At 31.3% G+C, this 20,139-nt stretch overlaps 1 protein-coding gene across 1 annotated transcript; it reads right to left on the bottom strand.

The window, feature by feature from the left end:
* Positions 1–874: 874 nt before the first annotated feature.
* LOC134259020 (fibroleukin-like) lies at positions 875–18,552 on the bottom strand. Its single transcript, XM_062741618.1, has 5 exons — positions 18,264–18,552; positions 15,214–15,350; positions 14,726–14,822; positions 14,206–14,373; positions 875–1,206 (listed from the first exon to the last, which is right to left on the bottom strand). The coding sequence occupies exons 1-5, from the start codon at positions 18,550–18,552 to the stop codon at positions 875–877; spliced, it is 1,023 nt and encodes a 340-aa protein (XP_062597602.1).
* Between the last annotated feature and the right edge of the window lie 1,587 nt (positions 18,553–20,139).

The raw sequence follows: 20,139 nt of genomic DNA, 5'->3' as shown, positions 1-20,139 counted from the left end.
TCTCTAAACATCCGTTCTACTGAAAATGCAAAAAAAAAAAAAGAGAATAAAAAATTGTTTCAGAAATCTGACAGCTTACTACTCATCCAAACTTTCTAAAATCCCATTAAGACTTTTATGGAAAAGTAAATAGTCAATATTAAGATACTAGTATAAGGGGAGTGGGGTCAATAAATTAACCATCAGATATAACAAATTTTTAAAACTATATAATATCTTAAGCTGTCGACTATCATTTGGCGAATCGAAAGAAAAATTTTTAGTTTTCAAATTTGATCATTTTTATGGAGCTCTTCTTGTGAAGGATATCAAAATCTAGTCTGAAAATAGACACAACTACCCAGTCCATTCTGCAAACCTCGGCTGATTCTGTCGTCTTTATCAACCATCGACTGTACAAAGAAACATATGCGTATCTGCTCAACATTTGTAATACCGTCTTGGGAAAGCGTAACGCTTTAAAAAACGATAGTAAACAAGCACGTGATAAAAATCTTCAAAATCGGCCAGAAAACACTTGAATAACATTTATTAAACGAGAAGCAAGTTGCATTTAGTGTTTGTAAATGATCAATCATTTATGTACGGTTCGAATTCAGCACACTGTGCATGTGTAATACAGAGCGCAGCTATTATACCCTATAAAACTGTAAGCAATGAGCTCACTTAATGATACTCCCGCCTCAAAAATTTGCCCTTCTTAAACCATCCTTATTAATCTATACAAATATTTTTCACTTTAAATCTCATTTTTGTGAAAATTTGAATAAAAATTTAAAAACTAAGCGGTGAAAGTTATTCATTTTACTCATTAAATAATTTATCATTGAGTCATGCTGACTGACGTTTTTCATACTAATTGTTAGTCCATTATTTATATATTAATTGTTAAGTTCACGAAACATCCGATGAGTTCTGATTGACCCAGTCCTCTGAATGATGTTTTTACCTGAAGACTTTTGATCAACATCAGTGTCCCTCTAACAGATTCCCCACTCTCTACAGCGGGGTTCCATGGATACAGCCAGCCTGGCGAGGACCAGGGGCCGGTAAGGTAGGCGTGGTGACAGAAGTTGAACCACCACCCTCCCTGCCAGTCCACAGCACAGTTACCATAGCTATACTTGTCGTTATCTCTGTCCCGAGTTGTAAAGTACATTTCAGACAAGTCATACTGAGGAATACCAGTGTCCAACATACGGTCACCTGTAGAAGTCAAGAAAATATATCACAGAGATAATTGATTCATATGCTTGATCAATCTAATTGCCAATAATAATACTGAGGTACACCTTAGATCGACGTCTTTTCGTGCTGAAAAGAGCGATAATATTTGTTGTTTTTTTTTTAAATATAATGCAAAAATACATTGTGTAATTCATTTAGCATCCTTTCTAATGTAATAATAACCCATGTTTGTTACACTTTAAGGTATGATTTGAAAAAAAAAGAAATGATTATTTTCGTAAAGGTCAACGGAAAATGAATATGTGAAGAAAAAACTATTTGTTAGAGACTGTGCCTTTTAAATGTATACAAGAAGCCCAAGAACCTCAACGGTCACCTGCATAAAAAACAAAATTGTTAAGGATCCATATAAGTATGAACCACAATACACTGAAAGACGAAGCAATGTTTCAAATTCAATTTCAAAAATCTGGTTAAAATAATCTTGCTTACTGTAACATGGTCGGCCCGAGCAATTTCCTTGGGATCATGCGTGGTTTTCCCAAGTCTGATATTTTTTTTATTTGGATTGTATACAAGGATAATGTTTATTCATTTCGTTACGAAGAATTTCAATGGTCAAGATTTGGCCTACAGGTGAAAATAGAGCGCTGGTAGATGGTAATTAAGTATTTATCTGTCCTAGAAATGTTGACTAATAAATAAATGATTTGATCTTGACTGGTACCTCAGCTACCCCTTCCCACGTACCCCCCAAAGAAATAGAGTTTTTCGGTTTGGACAGATTTTTTTTTGTTACTCCCCCCTTCCCGAGATGTACCTTGGCATCCACGCAAATACATGTAGAAGAGCCCACTTCACCCAAAACATATCTTGCTTCTTTACTACAACAGACTAAAATTTGACCAATGAAATCCTTCGTAACGAAGAATATAAACAACCCTTTAGATACAATACAAATGAAAAAAAATATCAGAGAAAAATGGAATATTATAGAATACAAATAAAAATAATACAATACAAATGGAAAAGATCGAATATTGCAACGTTGGGCATGTCATACTTTCTATTTCGTAGTACATGTAAGGTAAACTGTGAATTATAGAAAATCATCAAGACACCCAAGCTATAATCACCAATGGTGGATCAATGATAGTTACTGGATATCCTAGATACAAATACTTTAATAACATAACATTTTTTGTTTAAAAATATGACTTAAAATTTCAAATCTGAACAATGAGAAATCAAATGACCAAAATCTGTAATTGTACCTATAAACGATATCTAATACTGTATTCAATATTAAAAACGTTTAATTAATATGGAATCAAAGACGTTTACAGAATATTAGAACAAATATTTATTCAACAACTTCCTTGAATGTATAATGAAGGGATTTTTGAAGAATTTTGAAATATTTTTAAACTGGTTTTAAATGCATAGCTAGATTACGACGAAAAAAAATGAACCAAATTCAAGACGCACAATGAACTTCAACATAATCCGATTGTAACCAGATACTACTGTGATATTTGTGAAAAAAATCTTACTGCCGTAAAGATGTAGTTCAACGCCATATCGCTAAAGATCATCCAGATACGGAATTTAAAGAAACCTTGATATTCACCAGCACCAATCCCAGAGAAATGGCCGAAAAACCAAAGGAGTGGAAACGTCCTTTTGAAAGCCTACCAAGAACCATGAAAAAAAACAATCCTTAGAATATTACCAGCCAACAAACCAAAATTCAATCATCCCACACAATCAACATCCACAGCAACCGTCTGCCAAGATGAGCTTCCACCAGGATTACAGAACAGATCAATTGTTTGTTTGTTTGTTTATTTACTCTCAGACCATACAATGGTATATGAGGTACAGGAACATATTTACATTATGTACAAAATACAAAGTCAAGTAAGGAAGAGGAGCGTCACATAAGAAAAAAGTTACTGAAAGCAGGCCAATATCTTTTTAGAAAAACAAAGACAGTTTTAACAGTAAGTCAACATTTGTGATGGACATAATTTTCTCAAACTTATAATAAGTATTTACATGAGAACAATACTTCTTATCAATAAGTTTTACACGTAAAGACGAAAAATATGGACATTCCATTACATAATGAAATTCATCACCCAAAGTAATTTTGCTACATAAATTATATAATCTTCAAGATCTATCAGTATTAGTCCATCTTCCAGATTTGATTGGAAGTTTGTGGTTACAAGTTCTAAATTTTGTTAATACAATCCTTAAGTCTTTTGGAAGTTTACTCAAGTACATTTCTCGTCCAAAATTGTTTTTGAAAATCTTGTAATTTAAACATTTAGCTGAGTTTGCTATGCTCATATGCCAGTCTTGTAAAAATTAATTTAACAACGTTTCTTTCACAATAGATTTTTAAAACCATGTAATACTAATGAAATTTTGATTCATGCAGACATAGGACAGACCACAGGAATTCAAGATGTCTCATACATTTCAACCATGGGTGCATAAATGATCCTTTGAACAGAAAAGAGTTTGTAAAGAAAGCAATACATTTTGTATGTGTGACATCAAAAGTTTAGCCCAGTAAGTAATCATTCGTACCTAAAGGAAATCGCCCAGTTTCTCCATACACCATACAATTTGGGGTACTGGACTTAACATGCAAAACAAATTTCAAAAATTTTAAGTGTACCTTTTCTAAGATATCTATGTTTTCGTAGCCCCAAACTTCACACCCGTACGACAAAATTGGGCTTATAACTCTGTCAAAAAGATCTATTTGACTGGCATGTTAAAATACCTTATCTTTCTAAGTACTCCATACATTGCTTTTGAAGCTTGTTTAGTTAAGTGTGTTTTGGCACTTTTGAAAAAGCCACTACGGGACATGATTACACCTAAGTATTTGAATTCGTTCACAATTTCAATTGGTGCTTCTCTGTACAAAAATATTTGGGGGGATCCAATATACATATTTTTGATAAATCTTAGACATTTACCATCTATCCCCCTTTTTAACACTTTGGACCACAGACCAGTTCGCCATACCGTTACAAAGACTTGCTTAAAATCAATAAATGCACAATAAAGATTTTTTCTTACTAAACAAGACAAATTTACACAAAAAAATCTAATATCAATATTTTATCTGTTGTACCATATCCTTTTCTAAAGCCAGTTTGAGCTTTAGTAATCAGATTTAATTCCTCAGTAAGCGTATTCAAACGCTCACAAAAAATACTGGTAAAAACTTTTCTTAAACAGCTTAGTAATGTTATTGGTCTATTGTTTTTAGGAAGAGTTGGGTCACCCTTGTTTTTATATATTGGCTTAACGATACCACTGAGCCATTCATCAGGTACATAACCAGTATCAAAAATCACATTGAAAATACAATGTATCAACGGTTTATTCCCCGAATGGCTACTCGGAAAAAAGAACAAGTAATTATCACACTCAATTAAGGGGCCCTCTAAGGGGTACAGGTAGACTTACCTGTATGAATAATCGACTAGAATTCACATAAAATAAAATGGATTTTTAATCCATTTTTTTTTTATTTGAGCACTAGTATGAATAAATATTTTGAATACTTTTTTTTAAAATAAATAATTTTACAAGCACAAAACACATTAAAAACTATAAATTATCTTGAAGTTCTATTATTTAGCAGCACTGATTTTCGCATTATATATTAAATAACACTTTTTCAATTTCATATCACACATATTTACAATATTTTCAATTTATTTACTCTATCTCCATATGTTTCATCACAACTAAAGGACCATATAAGGGATGTATATATTCTGAGCTGTAACTTGTGTTGTTCTTGTATTTACAGCTTGGACTGCATCATTAGGCAAGTTCAGCACATCATTTTTCTTTGACACTTATTACAATAGTTTTGCTTATTAAAAAATTCAAAGTGAACTGATATCAATTATCAGATGCTTCATCAATTAGCTTATATTAACTCAGGAATTCCTTAAAAATTAAAGTGGTCTGTTTTTATCTTCAATCGTCTATATTTATTTTAAAAATTGAAATATAAACTTCTGTATGATGATTTAAAAAATGTTTTAATAATTTAAAAATGATAAATAGATGAATTAAATTAGAGAAAACTTTATAAAAACAATTTATCATACATAAATATCTTTATTATTTTAAGAAAAAAATCATTTGTGTTAATTTATTTAAAAGAGTTTGAAAATGTAGCACAAAAAGGGGATAATAATTTGTAAATTCTCAATCAATACTATTGAATAGTTTGGAAAAAATAAAATTAAAGGTACAATTAAAAATTTTATTTTTTCTTAAATCTTAATTTTATCTATTTATATTAATTTATCTATATTTTATTCAGTATATTTCGGAAAATAAAAAAAAACCTCTTAATTAAAATAAAATTGAATGAATATATCTGATTTATAAAATATTGCCTATCCAGGTAAACACAGGTTAGTCTACGTGTACCCCTTAGAGGGCCCCTTAATTGAGTGTGATAATTACTTGTTGTTTTTTCCGAGTAGCCATTCGGGGAACACACCGTATCAACATAAAGTGGCAAAAAGCTTTATATTGTTGTTCTTATAAATTCGTTTCAAATTTGATCATTTCCTGGAGCTTTATTATTTTTTAGTTTGTTAATTGCTTGCAAGATTTCTTCTGCAGAGATCTGACAATTTAAAGGAGAGTTATTACCGAGATTGACATTATAATCATCAACAACTTCATTATCTTTAGATTCATTAATTTTTTTCAAAAAATCCTACATTGATTTGAAATCGAATTCAGTTTAACATCTAGGCTTCGAGCTATTCAAAATTCTCCAATATTCTTTAATATTACTTTTCTGTAGATTTTTCTAATTTTGAGGTTATAGATAAAATATGTTCTTTAATACAATCTATCCATTGTTTTCTTGTACTCTTTACTTGTGATCTTAAGATTTTCGGAGTTCTCCGTAGTTTTGTGTTTGTTATGAAGGCGTTTAGTCATATGAAATTTTCTTCTTGAAGTCCTACATGACGCGTTGTACCATGGTCTATAAAAATTTACGTTTCGGTTATTATTTGATTTTGGTTTGCTTTTTACCTCTAGTGTGACTTCTGATGAAGATAGAAATAAACTACATAATTTGTTAGAGATATTATAGAATCGATATCGTTATTTTGAACAGTATCGAGATTTTCACTTAGTTGTAAAATTTCTGCCCGTAATTCTTTCAATTTCTCGACATCAATATTTTCTTTAAATTGTTCAGATTTTTCTGGATTCCATATATACTGCTTTTTATTGTTTTCGTTACACAGTTGATCGGCTGAGTGGTTGTAACTGGACAATGAACATCAGAATATAAGTTACATAAGTCATGGATGTTAATTTTTTAAGCAGTGTAAACATATATTCACTACTATGGGCAGCGGAAAGGGCAAAAATTACGATAATAAGAAAACAAACAATTATTTTATTTCAATGACCATAAAAACTTAACAAATGATATACAATGCATAATCAACAGACCTTTTCGCAAAACAAATATACATTAAAGCAAACCCAACGAACAAGTACGTAACAAACATACATGAATGCAAAACCAACGACCATCTTTGCAGTACAAACGTACATAAAAACACAACAAACCAACGTGCACGCGGTAAATCTAGTCTTCCCGACTCACGGCTCCCGACGGTCCCGTTTTCATTTCTTTTCTTTTTTTTTTTTTTTTGGCGATTTCTATTTTGTCGGCGTACAGACAGTCTTCACACTATTCAGGCAAATTTCTAGGTTTAAAAAAATTCATGAATATATAAAAACTTTAACAAATTTGCGTATTTATTACTGAATCAGCAGTATCATCTGCCAAAATCGGTAAATATAGTATTCAGCTATAAATGCGAAAGCCACTGAAAAAAGGACACAGATGTTTTCGTAGAATCGCGATTAAAAACAACAAACTGAAACAAACAAAAATATTTTTTTTAATAAATGAAAACCCTTATTTACATGCTAGATAATTTGTATGCACAGAAATTCCCCCACACATTTTTTTGTACAGAACTCTGACACATTATGTTTATGTTCCCTTTTTGGCTATACAAAAATTTAAATGAAAGAAAAGAATTTACATAGAATGTAGAAAAATATCTCATTCTCCTGAAGGCCGTTTCGTCAATTTTTGTTGTTGTTGTTGTTACATAAGTTGGTTTCCCCCTTCTTTAAATTTTTTTATGATAACTTTACATTACAGTGGCATATCTTTTTTTAAGAGTAAGGTCAAAAAAGAGTTATGTAGTACTTGTACGAGGGTTGTCCCGTAAAATCGTGGACAAGTTGTCTAGTGTAAAAAATAAACATCACTGAAATTTTCAATTTAAATGAATATACACAGCAAATTTCAGATAAATATATGAAAATAAACAAATTATGAATGTATTGTATCATATGGATTATAACGAATGTAAAACAGAAAAGATGAAGTTGGATGAGTCTCAAATTTAGGAATTTCTTGATACACATTCTTTAGAAAACAGGCCAACGTTTCTGTTTATCAATTTTTGTTGTTGTTGTTGTTACATAAGTTGTTTTGTCCTATTTCATTTGTATACTTAAGATATGGTGATATTTTTATAATCTTATTTCTTTAATTTACAAGTCTCTAAAGGTGTCATTACAACATCGAATTAAAACGGAACTTTACATTACAGTGGTGTGTTGTGTTTACATATCATATGAGAAATTAATCAAATGCCTTAAAATTTTACAAAGACTACAAAATTGATTGTGGAATTGAATTAGGATAATTTTAATCCAAATCTTATGTATTTAAAACTTTTATTTTGAATTCACACTTGTATTTCTTTAATAAAACCTTGAGTAACATTCAAGCATAATAAAATCTTTATTTTTGTATATTTTATCAAAAAAAATTATCATGCACTTAAATATGATAAATAAACATTTACTGAAATTTTCAGTACTTGTATATTATATTAGAAAAAAAAATTGGCACTTAAATAAGTTGAACCTACCCCCCCCCCCCCCCCCCATACACACACACACTCACACATACACGAGATTTTCGAGTTGGGACTATATCATTTAAATTTCCTTTTTGTTTTTGCTTGTTAAGTTTTTAAAACCTTTTTTTCAGCTAGATTGAATTTTTTTCTTTGGTTACCCCCTCCTTTTAAAAACGATGCTAGTCAATGTATAACAATGCAGTACTTTCGTTTTGCATTATTTTACCATAAGTACAATGTTTAGATTTAGATATTTTTATGAAGATTTTGATAAAAATCTTTTTTGAAATCAAATCATTTTGATATTATGAGTTTTTATTGAATTTAATTGTTCATTTTTTTTATTAACACCACCAAATTTCACTGAAATACTAATTCTATCTTCTCAATATCAATACCTTAAATATCTTTAAAGATTTGAAGTTAATTTATTTCGTCTTAAAGTTATTGAAACAAGATTGCCACTTCTCCTAAGTATTAAGAATAAAATTAAAGTTTGTGAGAGTGCAAGGATGTGTCAATCAAACCCGTCTAAAAAAGTTTTTATAACTTTTAGATGAAATAAGATTATTAATATATTTTTTGTGTGAAATGCTATTAAAATATATAAGTCGTAATATCATACAGAAAATATTAACTTCAAATCTGTGTCCATGCACCTTTACTATCTACGACACTTACGTCTCTCTGTATCGATGTCCGTTTTTGGTTTTCATATTTATAACGGAGTACTACATTTACCGCTTTTTGGAAGGTGATACTGCTGATTCAGTAATAAATACGCAAAATTGTTTAAGTTTTTACATATTATTGAATTCATTTAAAAAGAAAATGTGCCTGAGAAGTTTGAAGAGTTTCTGTGCACCGACAAAAAAGAAATTTAAAAAAATCCGATACCATCGGGAGCCGAAAGTCGGGAAGACTAGATTTACCGCGTGCACGTTGGTTAAATTTATTTCGTTTGTCGTGTTTTTATGTGCGTTATATGACTGCAAAGATGATCGTTGGTTTTGCATTCATATATGTTTGTTACGTACTTGTTCGTTGGTTATGCTTTAATGTATACTTGTTCTGCGAAAAGGTCTGTTGATTATGCATTGTATATCATTTGTTAAGTTTTTATGATCATTGAAATTAAAATAATTGTTTGTTTTCTCATTATGGTAATTTTTGCCCTTTCCGCTGCCCATACACTACATATTACATAATCTACTGTACTTCTACTTCTACACGTGAGTTCTGCCATTTGCAATGAATAATAAATTGTTATTCTGACAAAATTCAATGCATTTATACCCATAGTTATTATGCTCGGCTAAAAATTCATCGATATTTACATAGTCTTGCAATTTACCCACTCGGGCATTAAAACACCTAATAAACAGGTATAATCAGTGTCATGTGATAGATTAAACAATTCTCTCTCTATTTCTAGAAAACAATCTTTTGATGCATATTTTGTATTTTCAGGGGGTATATATACAGCTCCAAATAGAATGTCATTTGGTAGATTAAACAAAGTTTTGGCAAGCGAAAACCAGTAAACATATGGGCAACATGTATTATGTACAATTAAAAAAATGACAAAATCTACTTTAACGGCTAAAACTATCCCGCCAGATTTAACCTTTGCTACATCAAATCTATTTTTCATGTAAGTATTATAACCTGGTATATTAATATCTTCAGCATTATCTGTTTTTGTTTCAGTTAAACACAATTTACTAGAAATATGTCCATAGGACATGAATGCTCCGCCGAGGGTATATTATAATGCAGCATGATAATTTGTATGAAATTTGATCAGAATACCTTGAAAAGTGATGCAGTTGAATTGCTTACATCAGTATCAATTACCATATGAAGTTTTACACTAATTTCTTTAAAGTGGGGTCAAGGTCAAAAAAGCCAAATTAAAAAAATGTTGATGCAATTGAAAAGCTCTCATCAGTATGTATCATTATATTAAGTTGAAAAAGTATTATAAATGGTTTCTTTTAAAACTTAATTACTCCAATTTGATAAAGTAAGTTCAAGGTCAAATGAAAGGTCAAGGTCAAAAATGTTGATACAGTTGAAACGCTTACATCAATATGTATCAGCATCAGCATATGAAGTTTGACAATAATTTAGTAATGTGAGGTCAAGGTCAAAAATGTTGATGCAGTTGCATATCTCTCATTAATATGTATCAACATATAAAGTTTAATCTTGAATGATTTCTTTAAAACAATTTGATAAAAGTGAGATCACGGTCAAATGAAAGGTCAAGGTCAAAAAGGTTGATGCAGGTCAAAGGAAAGGTCAACGTAAAAATGTTAATGCAGTAGAATAGCCCTCTTTTAATTATGTATCAGCATATGAAGTTTGATAATACTATCTTGAATGGTACATGTATCTTTAAAATTGAGCTAAACACTAATTAAAGAAAACTGAGGTCAATGTTAAAGGAAAGGTCAAGGTCAAAAAGGTTGATGCAGTTGAATAGCTCTGTTCAGTATGTACTAGCATATGAAGTTTGATAATACTAGTTTGAATTGTATCCTTAAAACTGAGATTAACACTAATTAAAGAAAAGTGAGGTGTAGATCAAAGAAAAGGTCAAGGTAAAAAATGATGATGCAGTTGAATAGCTCACATCAGTATGTATCAACATGTGAAGTTTGATAACACCGTCTTAAATGCTATGGTTAAAACTGAGCTAAACACTAATCTTAGAAAAATAAGGCCAAGGTCAAAGAAAAGGTCAAGGTAAAAAATGTTGATGCAGTTGAATAGCCCTCATCAGTATGTATCAACATGTGAAGTTTGATAACACCATCTTGAATGGTATGGTCAAAACTGAGCTAAACACTAATTTCAGCTGTCGGTCAGTGTTGATCCTGTTCTGCTTCCCCTGATTAGTGACGAATTGATCAGCCTGATCAGGCGGTGGAGTGTAAACCTTACCGTCTATGTATAATGTGCCCCGAACAAGTTTAACCTTTTTGTGATCCTTCCTGGCTTTTCGGATTACGGGATATAACTTCTTCCTTTTTTCTTAAATCTCTGGGGGATATGGCTCATTGACCCAGACATGAGTGCCGCTTAACTTTTGGGATGCACGTGTCCGTATGAACTCCCGGTCTTTAAAGAAAGAGAACTTAGCCACAACATGTATATTGCCGGGGGAATTCGTTAAATTCGTTACATTTCCCATCCTATGCACTCTCTCAAACGAAATTTCGTATAGCGAGGCTTAAATTTGCGGTAAATAAATTCCTGTAACACTGCTTCGGTGTCTTCGTTTTTCTCTGCCCATATTCCACTGAATATTAAGTTGTCCCTCATGGAGCGAGCTTTGAGATCAATCATCGACTCCCGTAGGTTGAAACTTGCCTCATTCAATGTCTGTATATCTTCTTTCGATCTTGCTGACCTTTTCCCTCTTTGATTTTGACCAACTCCTTTCGGTTTTCATTTATCTGTTTTGAGGACCCTACTGCGTCTTTTACTGAATCAAATGAATTACCCAGAGAACAGATTCTAGCTCTTTCTGATCGTTTTTGATAGTTTGCATTTCTTCTGTCATCACATTGACCTTGGAGGTTACTGTGTCTACAGCTGCATAGCTGAAATTTTCTTTTTAATTTCGGTCAGCCGAACTTCTAAACAGTAACTTTTGGATTCTACATTTGTCAGAGTTCATTTGGGTCAGTAATGAATGTATTTCTGCCAAAGTAATTTCACTACCATCACACATTTGGGTGTCGTTTATCACACTATGGCTTACAGTGACAAGGTTTGCAGTGTCATAGGGGCTCTAACATTTTTGTCACATCACATAAAGCTCACAAATACCCACTACAAAATTAATATTCTGAATGTAGAATGTTGTGAACGATAGTCGTAATCATTGTATCCTTTTTACAGATCGATAAAAAAGTTTTAAAACGAGTAATTTCATCAGTTTTTGCATCCCGACAAATACCTTTTTTTCAATCACAGTGCACGGAATTTATTACTATTTAATAATTATACTTCACAAACATTCCATGCATTACATGTTTATTGTAAAACATACTTAACTTTTTATTTACAATGTCAAAGTATTACGAAGTTACAAAAATAATGTACATCCTATCTGCATGCTGTACAAATCTTCTGCATTTTCATAGCAACGACATCCGCCTACTCTATAAATCTTCCGCATTTTGATCCAGACTCTATTGAATACCACGTGGTATCCACTCGTTAGAATCGTAAGAAGCAATTTTAACCTCAAGGTGTTGGTCTCTAGCTTTAATTTTGTTTTGAGCATTTTTACGTGTTGGTGATCCTTTTTAACTTTATGAAGAGTTTGACGATAAAAAAATAATTTGTAAATAGTTCATTTTATTTCATTGTTTAATAAAAAGAGATAATTTATGGATATTTTTACCAAGAGGTTTGTTGAAAATTCAAATAACTCTCTACAATATCTTATAAACCCGACTTACAATTAATAGGAAAATAATCACTTTTTGTAAATCCTTGACCTTTTTTATTTGTTAACAATTCAATGTGCACGGAATTTATTACAAAATATTTAATAATTATACTTCACAAACATTCCATGCATTACATGTTTATTGTAAAACATACTTAACTTTTTATTTACAATGTCAAAGTATTAAGAAGTTACAAAAATAATGTACATCCTATCTGCATGCTGTACAAATCTTCTGCATTTTCATAGCAACGACATCCGCCTATATTTGCTTGTGTGATATATATCTTCCGCAAAGATTAATTGTCATTGACAAAATCTTCTATTGAATACCACGTGGTATCCATTCGTTAGAATCGTAAGAAGCAATTTTAACCTCAAGGTGTTGGTCTCTAGCTTTAATTTTGTTTTGAGCATTTTTACGAAGTGTTGGTGATCTGTATGTTCTATTTAATTCTGTAACTTTATGAAGAGTTTGACGAAAATGGGAAAAAAATAATTTCTCAAAATGTAAATAGTTCATTTTATTTCATTGTTTAATAAAAAGAGATAATTTATGGATATTTTTACCAAGAGGTTTGTTGAAAATTCAAATAACTCTCTACAATATCTTATAAAAACTATGCATTGCCCTTAGACTTCAGTGTAAATTAAAGGTGCAACCTCCCTTTTTCGGCCTTTCTGTCCTTTGCTGACCATTCAGTGACCCATGACCCACTTAAATCGCTGAAACCATCCATAAACAAGTCTCTTATTTACATTATCTCCTCTGTATGTCTGATTAATCATCGTAACTGTTTCTACGGTCGATTTCTCCATTTTGTAGCAAAAATGCATCACAGCCCGTTTCCTTTGTTCAATACAGCAGATTAAAACAACAATGTTTAAGATAAAAAATCAATGACGTCATTTTATTTTCAACTTAATACTAGAAAATGTCGAAAACTTTTTGTCTTAAAAATTATTGGGCGATTAGACGCTTTTTTAGATGCTTTTTAATGTGTTTGCCTTTTCTCATTCTAACAATTTACACTTTAAAACCTGACCTTTAGTGGTGATGCTGCGACACCCCTTATGTTTAATATTTTAAACGTTTATAAAACAAATTCAATTAAAGGTCATAATACCTCTGCTCACTCATATGAAATTTTTCTTTAACTTTTATGATTTTCCAAAGCAAATGTATATTCTGAATAAAATACAAACAATTATAGCATGGCTTGCGGGGCAAAATTTGACAAAAAAGGCACTTAAACTTGACAAATTTATAAAGGAATAATATACATTTGTGTCATTAGGAGTTATCTCTCTTATCAGAGTATCAATGTACCTTAAACATTATTCAATAAAAATTTCAATTTTGATTAGATTTATTTTAATGCCTTTTTTGGTATATAATATTTGATAATATGACTTCAAATATTAAAGATATTGACACAGTGACATTACTTTTGGATCAACCCTCGTACATGTTTTGTACCCAATTTTAAAAACTTTAAAAACAATTAACATAAATAACCTTACCTAACGTTCCTGTGGCAGGTCTTGCAAGATAGAGTTTGTAATTTTCTGTTTCATCGGAGACAGAGAATCGGTCGTATATTTCATACAGCTTTGTGCCATTCTGGAGAGTGATGGAAATATACAGGGATGTGTTCTTTTCTTTTGTTAACAGATGTATTACGTCATTTCCTGTATTAAGATGTATTTTATACAAACAGAAAGGTCTTTGGAATACAATTGATTTTATTTTAAATATGAATATAACTTAATGAAAAAAGATGTTTTTCTAGTTAAGCTTTAGACATAAGTGTGAATTTTCGTCTCGTTTAGACAATGCCACTTAGTGATTTTTACTTCTTGTTTTCATTATTGTATTATTTAAGTACTAATTTAATATGGTACGTGAGTATCATGAAAAACATAAAACCAAGACTTAAAACCAGATATTTGATACGCTTCCTTTTTTATTTGTCACAACAAAGCAATTTTATCAAATTTTGAAGCGGCTAAAAGTCCCTACTTGATTGAGATTTACACTTACCAACCCAGAAATCCTGTTCCGGGGCACCAAAACCAATTTTATATGCTGCCCAATCCTTGTCAAAACTCTGGGATCCAGTGACACGTTTTTGAATCGCCTTTTGAAATTAACAAGAATATCAATACAAATATATGGTTCAGAACAGTTGTATGATCAAAGTGTACTGATATTATCTTCAAATATTCATCTGTTTTTATCCTATACATGTATTTTCATGAACAACTAAAACACGGAGTGTGAATTATATTTTGTACTTTTAAGGAGGCTGGGGGAGGAGGGGTCAACAAATTAACCATCAGATATAACTTATTTTCGTTTAGATATGATATCTGAAGCTTTCAACTATCATTTGGCAAAGAAAAATTGCATAAATTTTAGTTTTAAAATTTGATCATTTTTTTTTACATGGAACTCTTCTTCTAAAGGAGATAAAAATAGCCTGAAAATGGCTACAACCATCCAGCCCCCTTAATTTTGAAATAACCTACCGTCCATCCTCCCCCCACTATGTTCATATCGCAGTAAACTCGGACCGGACTAGTAATGGTTCCATAGGGGTAGATGTCGTACACCCCGGAATTAGTGTTACCATCTGAGTAAAGATCCTCACAATCTCTGGGAATAACTAATTTTAAAAGCAGAAAAAAAAATAAATGTAATAATGTTACTAGTATGTAACATACAAGTGCTGTGAGAGAATACATTATACCTGTAAGAATTATGAAGGTTAATTTTTAAAATTATTTTGCTTTAATAAATTTGTTTTTAATCTTTAGATAAAAAATTCTTTTAAACAATACAAGCCGACAGAGAATGTTTAGTTTATTAAAATATAATTCCATCAACTTCGAATTCAACAGTCATTCAAAAAAAAAATTATAAAGGAATGAATTTGATAGCTACAGTACAGGCCACGAGTTTTCCGCAAAAAACACGGGGCCCCGTGGACCGCAAGTCCACGCTTTAGCGTGGACCTCAAACCTTGTCGGCGTCTTTGAAGTCAGCGTTTCTGTGCACCGTGTAACACGGTGTGTCAAAGTTCTGATGATAAATATTTTAAACATTCTCATTGCCCTTATTTAATACAATTAAATCAACTGTCTTTTGAAATATTTGTTATACTGTTCCATAAATTAATATTGGTAATTTATCGCATACAGATAATTAAACTTATAAGATGCCTTAAAACTTTATAATAACGTACTCGTGTCCAGCAAAAAAAAAGATACAATCACGTTTCAAGTTAAATCCTAATTATATTAGTCATAAAAAGTTCAATAGACTATTATTATATTACACTAAGAGGAAACACACATTCATAAATGAATTACTTGATTGTCTCTACTTTCGATTTTGATTTTAAATCGTTTTGCAAGATCGTTTTTCCCTACGTATTACATATCAGATGCGTGATTATATACTACATGTGAATTAATTATTTTGTAAGAATTAACATATGTATATATATATGTGTACATGTACTGTGTCTAGAATAAATTAAAAAAAGAAATACGTATCAGACTCGCACATTAATTCTGCTCTTTGATACCGATACTCGGCGAATCATTGGACAGGTTCAGATAAGGATTATTGCAGTAAGACTAACACTAAAAATCTGTAATTATGTAAAATATGGAGATAAATATTAAATGCGGTAATCTCGAAAATCAACTGAACAGGCAGAGATGATAATCTGATAAATTTCATTAATTAAAATAGTGATAAACTTAGTAAACACGCTGAATACAAAAATCACAGCCGAATTTTCGGCAAAGGAAATGTGCTAACTTCAGTATGTATATTACTTCTTTCTGAAATATATCGTGTGAAAAGAAGAAAAAAAAAACGGTTTGAGGAAACATATTTAGCGATTTTTAAAAATGCCCCCCTTCTAGAATGCGAATCAGCTGCTTAAAACTTTATCAGAAGTCTGCAAATTTATGTTATTTTTTTTTTTAAATCTTAATCTACGGGATACATTTTTATTTGTGTCTGAAAACGGATAAATAAATTAACAAATACATGTAAGTTTATAATTGTTGTTGTAGTGAAACCTGGAAGATGAATTTCGCATGATATCAGTTGAGTGTGTTACATGTATACACTTGCTGTGGTCAGAGCTAAAGAATTTGAAAGGTGTGATCAACATACGGCGCCCCTGGCCCACCGGCAGAGATCTAATATATTTTTTGAACAGGTGTGAACTCGGAACTGACCATCAGAATGTTTCAAATCACAAGAGAAATTCTTTTCGCGTAAACAGACTTTCAAGGTCACCTAGCGTCATGGGATTTTGATTGGCAGGTGATGCACGAGAATTTTGTGCGTACTGCATATACAGAAAACATATTGATTGAATTAAATGGGTTGAATATGAACAAAAGCTGTGGCAATTAAATAAAATTATAAAATGATTAACTTAATTGTGACCTCCGTAACTTAAATAAAACGAAGAATCAAAAAAAATAAATTACAGACTATGTTAAAAGGGGGTTGTATGAGTCTCTCTCTCTCTCTCTGGTATTGCTTTTTATACACTTTACAAGAAAAGAAAAACTTATTATAATTACTTACACTGAAAGGATTTTAAAAACATAACGTAGTGAATTCAGTAACAACTCTATGAAAATAATGTTTGCTGTTACGGGAAATAAGCTTTGAAATTATTGCATTAATTTAGTGTTTCTGCTGACGATTTTCGCATCCACATTCAGAATAATTCAAGATGAACAAAATAAATGTATTTTAATAAGGAATATACATAATAATGCTTGGAACACTAGTAACATGTTAAAATCATGAACATAAACATACAGCTCTGATTTAATTTTATACTGTACTATACAGTGTATGTGGCACGATTGCAGCTCGACGATATTTCGTCTTCCTTTGTTACATGAACACATGAGATTAAATTATTCATTGAAAATGAAATTAATAATTTTGATTTTGTAACGTGGATGAATAATTTTACTAAAATATAAATTTCTAGACACACAGTTACCGTAATTCAAATGAAAATCATTCACTCTTTTTAAAGATATCTAATCTCAATATCATGCGTGCCATTCGAAGTCCAATAACTGGTAGAAAAAAACGTTTATTATATATTCATAAACCCAGTTATAAATTGTCATCAAAATTTATTTTCAATTTTTTATCAGAAACAAACGATTTTGTCTGTAATACTATTTACACGGTGCAGCTTGGAGGAGAATTTTCTAGACACACAGTGCGATACGGAGCGAAATTTACTGGACACGGTGGGACACGGAGGTCACTAGCTGAGATTTTTCTAGACACGGTGCGGCACGGTGTGCCTACCTGTATATTTCAATGCTACACCGTGTACACGGTGTAACACAGAGCGTTTCACACGGTGTTTTTTCCACCGAGCGTTGCGGAAAACTCGTGGCCTGTACTGTATACCCAAGTTTGACTATATAACTTAGGTTGGGGCAGTTGGGGCTTTATAAACCGCGAGAGGGACCATTAAACAACAAACAAGCAAGCAGACAGAAAAAAAAAATATACATACAGTCAAAGGAATAGTATCTCCAGTCATTCTCATTATAAATTCCAGATGTGAAAATCATTTTGTGGGTACGACATTTCTTAATGCGAGGGTTAAATCCATAGAAAAAGCACTCCGTTTGACAGAGAGTTGCACACTTGATAAAGGATGCAGAATTGTATTCTTCCAAGAATTCATTACTTGATTTTTTATCATCGAATTCTGGTTTCCGGATGTATTTCCGCGAAATAATGGTAGACCGAGAAACCGCTAAAAAGACAAAAATTAAGCAGATAGCCAAAAGCACTCCCATTTCGAAATTTGTTCGTATTCAAAATTACGTGCTGCGTACATATAAGAATTTGCAATATGTTATACCAAACACTTAATATAAATATCAAGGAAAATATCAGTTACTGAAAAGTGATTGGCTAACGGTACGTACTCAGTATGTTTCAAACATTTAAAAATATTGATTTGTTGAATCTGATATGAATTGCAATGAATGTTTACTTTGCAATTGCAATTTCAAATATTAAAATGAAAGTTTGCATTTTTGTTAAGGCATAGTTTGTGTCTATAGTATGTCTAATATTACGTCACTGTTATGAGTTTCTGAATAAGCTGTCCTTAAATTATCGAACGTCGCGGGTTCGAATCACACTGTGGGACGTGGAGACCGGTCCTTCAGATGATAATGTATAAACCGAGGTCCCATGTCGCAGTAGGTGTTAAATCCCTCACTGCTCAATGACCCTAAGTGGCAAGTATAGGACAAAATTTGTAGCTCTCCATCGGCATGTGGTGACGTCTCCATATAAGTGAAAAATTCTCGAGAGGGTCGTTAAACATCATGCAATCAATCAAACAATCAAAAAAATTATCGAACGTTTAGAATTATTGCCTTTACTAGATTTTCTTAACCTTACAAAATTAAAACAATATAGTTACTATTTTACGGTCAAAGGGAGAATTATCTGATTTGTCGAAAATATATTGAGAGTTTTCTTTAAGTTATTTGGTCTTATTTATGCTTTTAGGCAGCAACACCTTATCAATTGATCAATTACATGAAATTTGAAATTATTTCAATTAAAAGAATGTAAGGATAGCAAAATTCGATCTTCGAATATTCACAGAATACAACTCTGTAAACAGGACATAAAACATGGACCCATGGAAACCTACGATGTAGGATCAGGCCCCGGGATCATGAAACATCTGAAGCTTAAGTCAAAATCTTTGTGTTGTATTTATATCTTGTAAAGTCATGCACCTCTAAATCAAATTATTTCTCCACATTGTTTTCCAGAAATGTTGTCATCTGCAACTTTAGAGATTAATTCAATATTAATAATCATTTTAGAGGCGAATGGAAATTTGTCTTAAGTCTAGTTTCATGATCCTGGGTCCATGTGCTTAGCAGGAGAAACATGTTGTTCAGTCAATGATAATTCATTAATAAATTAGACCGGGGTTAGTCAAATTTTGTAATAAAAACAAACAGTAGAATTAATATGAAAGACAACCCAAAGAGAGGTTGTAAATTCTATCTAGTTCCCTTTAATAACAAAAAAATTTTTTGTAAATCTTTTCTGCCAGATTTTTTTAAGTTAAAATTTCTTATAACTTTAAAATAAAAAATTAATGTGAATGACGTTTATCATTTTAAAACTTCAAAATTATCTAAATGCAACTGAATGAAAAAGATATTAAACCACATCATATTTTACATTCCTGCGAAGTGTAGTGACTTCAGATGTCAGGTTCTTTCCACATTCTTCCCAACATTTCATGTTCTTTCCATATTTCTTATTAAGCATTCAGTGTACTAAAAAACAAAAGGAACCACCTTACCAGAATTTGAATTTATCTATTTATTCAAAATAGCAAAATATAC

Source organism: Saccostrea cucullata, unplaced genomic scaffold (genome assembly GCF_032062105.1).
Source record: "Saccostrea cucullata isolate Sc308-1 unplaced genomic scaffold, CSIRO_AGI_Scuc_v1 ctg4637, whole genome shotgun sequence".
Lineage (NCBI taxonomy): Eukaryota > Metazoa > Mollusca > Bivalvia > Ostreida > Ostreidae > Saccostrea > Saccostrea cuccullata.
This window is presented reverse-complemented; position numbering and strand designations above follow the sequence as displayed.

Bases quoted from the DNA above. Each gene is read 5' to 3' on its own strand.
- LOC134259020 (XM_062741618.1), bottom strand. From the start codon at position 18,552: ATGGGAGTGCTTTTGGCTATCTGCTTAATTTTTGTCTTTTTAGCGGTT. The intron at 14,374-14,725 runs GTAAGTGTAAAT...ATCTTAATACAG, and splicing joins GGAACAGGATTTCTGGGTTG to GAAATGACGTAATACATCTG. The intron at 1,207-14,205 runs GTAAGGTTATTT...TGACTTCTACAG, and splicing joins ACCTGCCACAGGAACGTTAG to GTGACCGTATGTTGGACACT.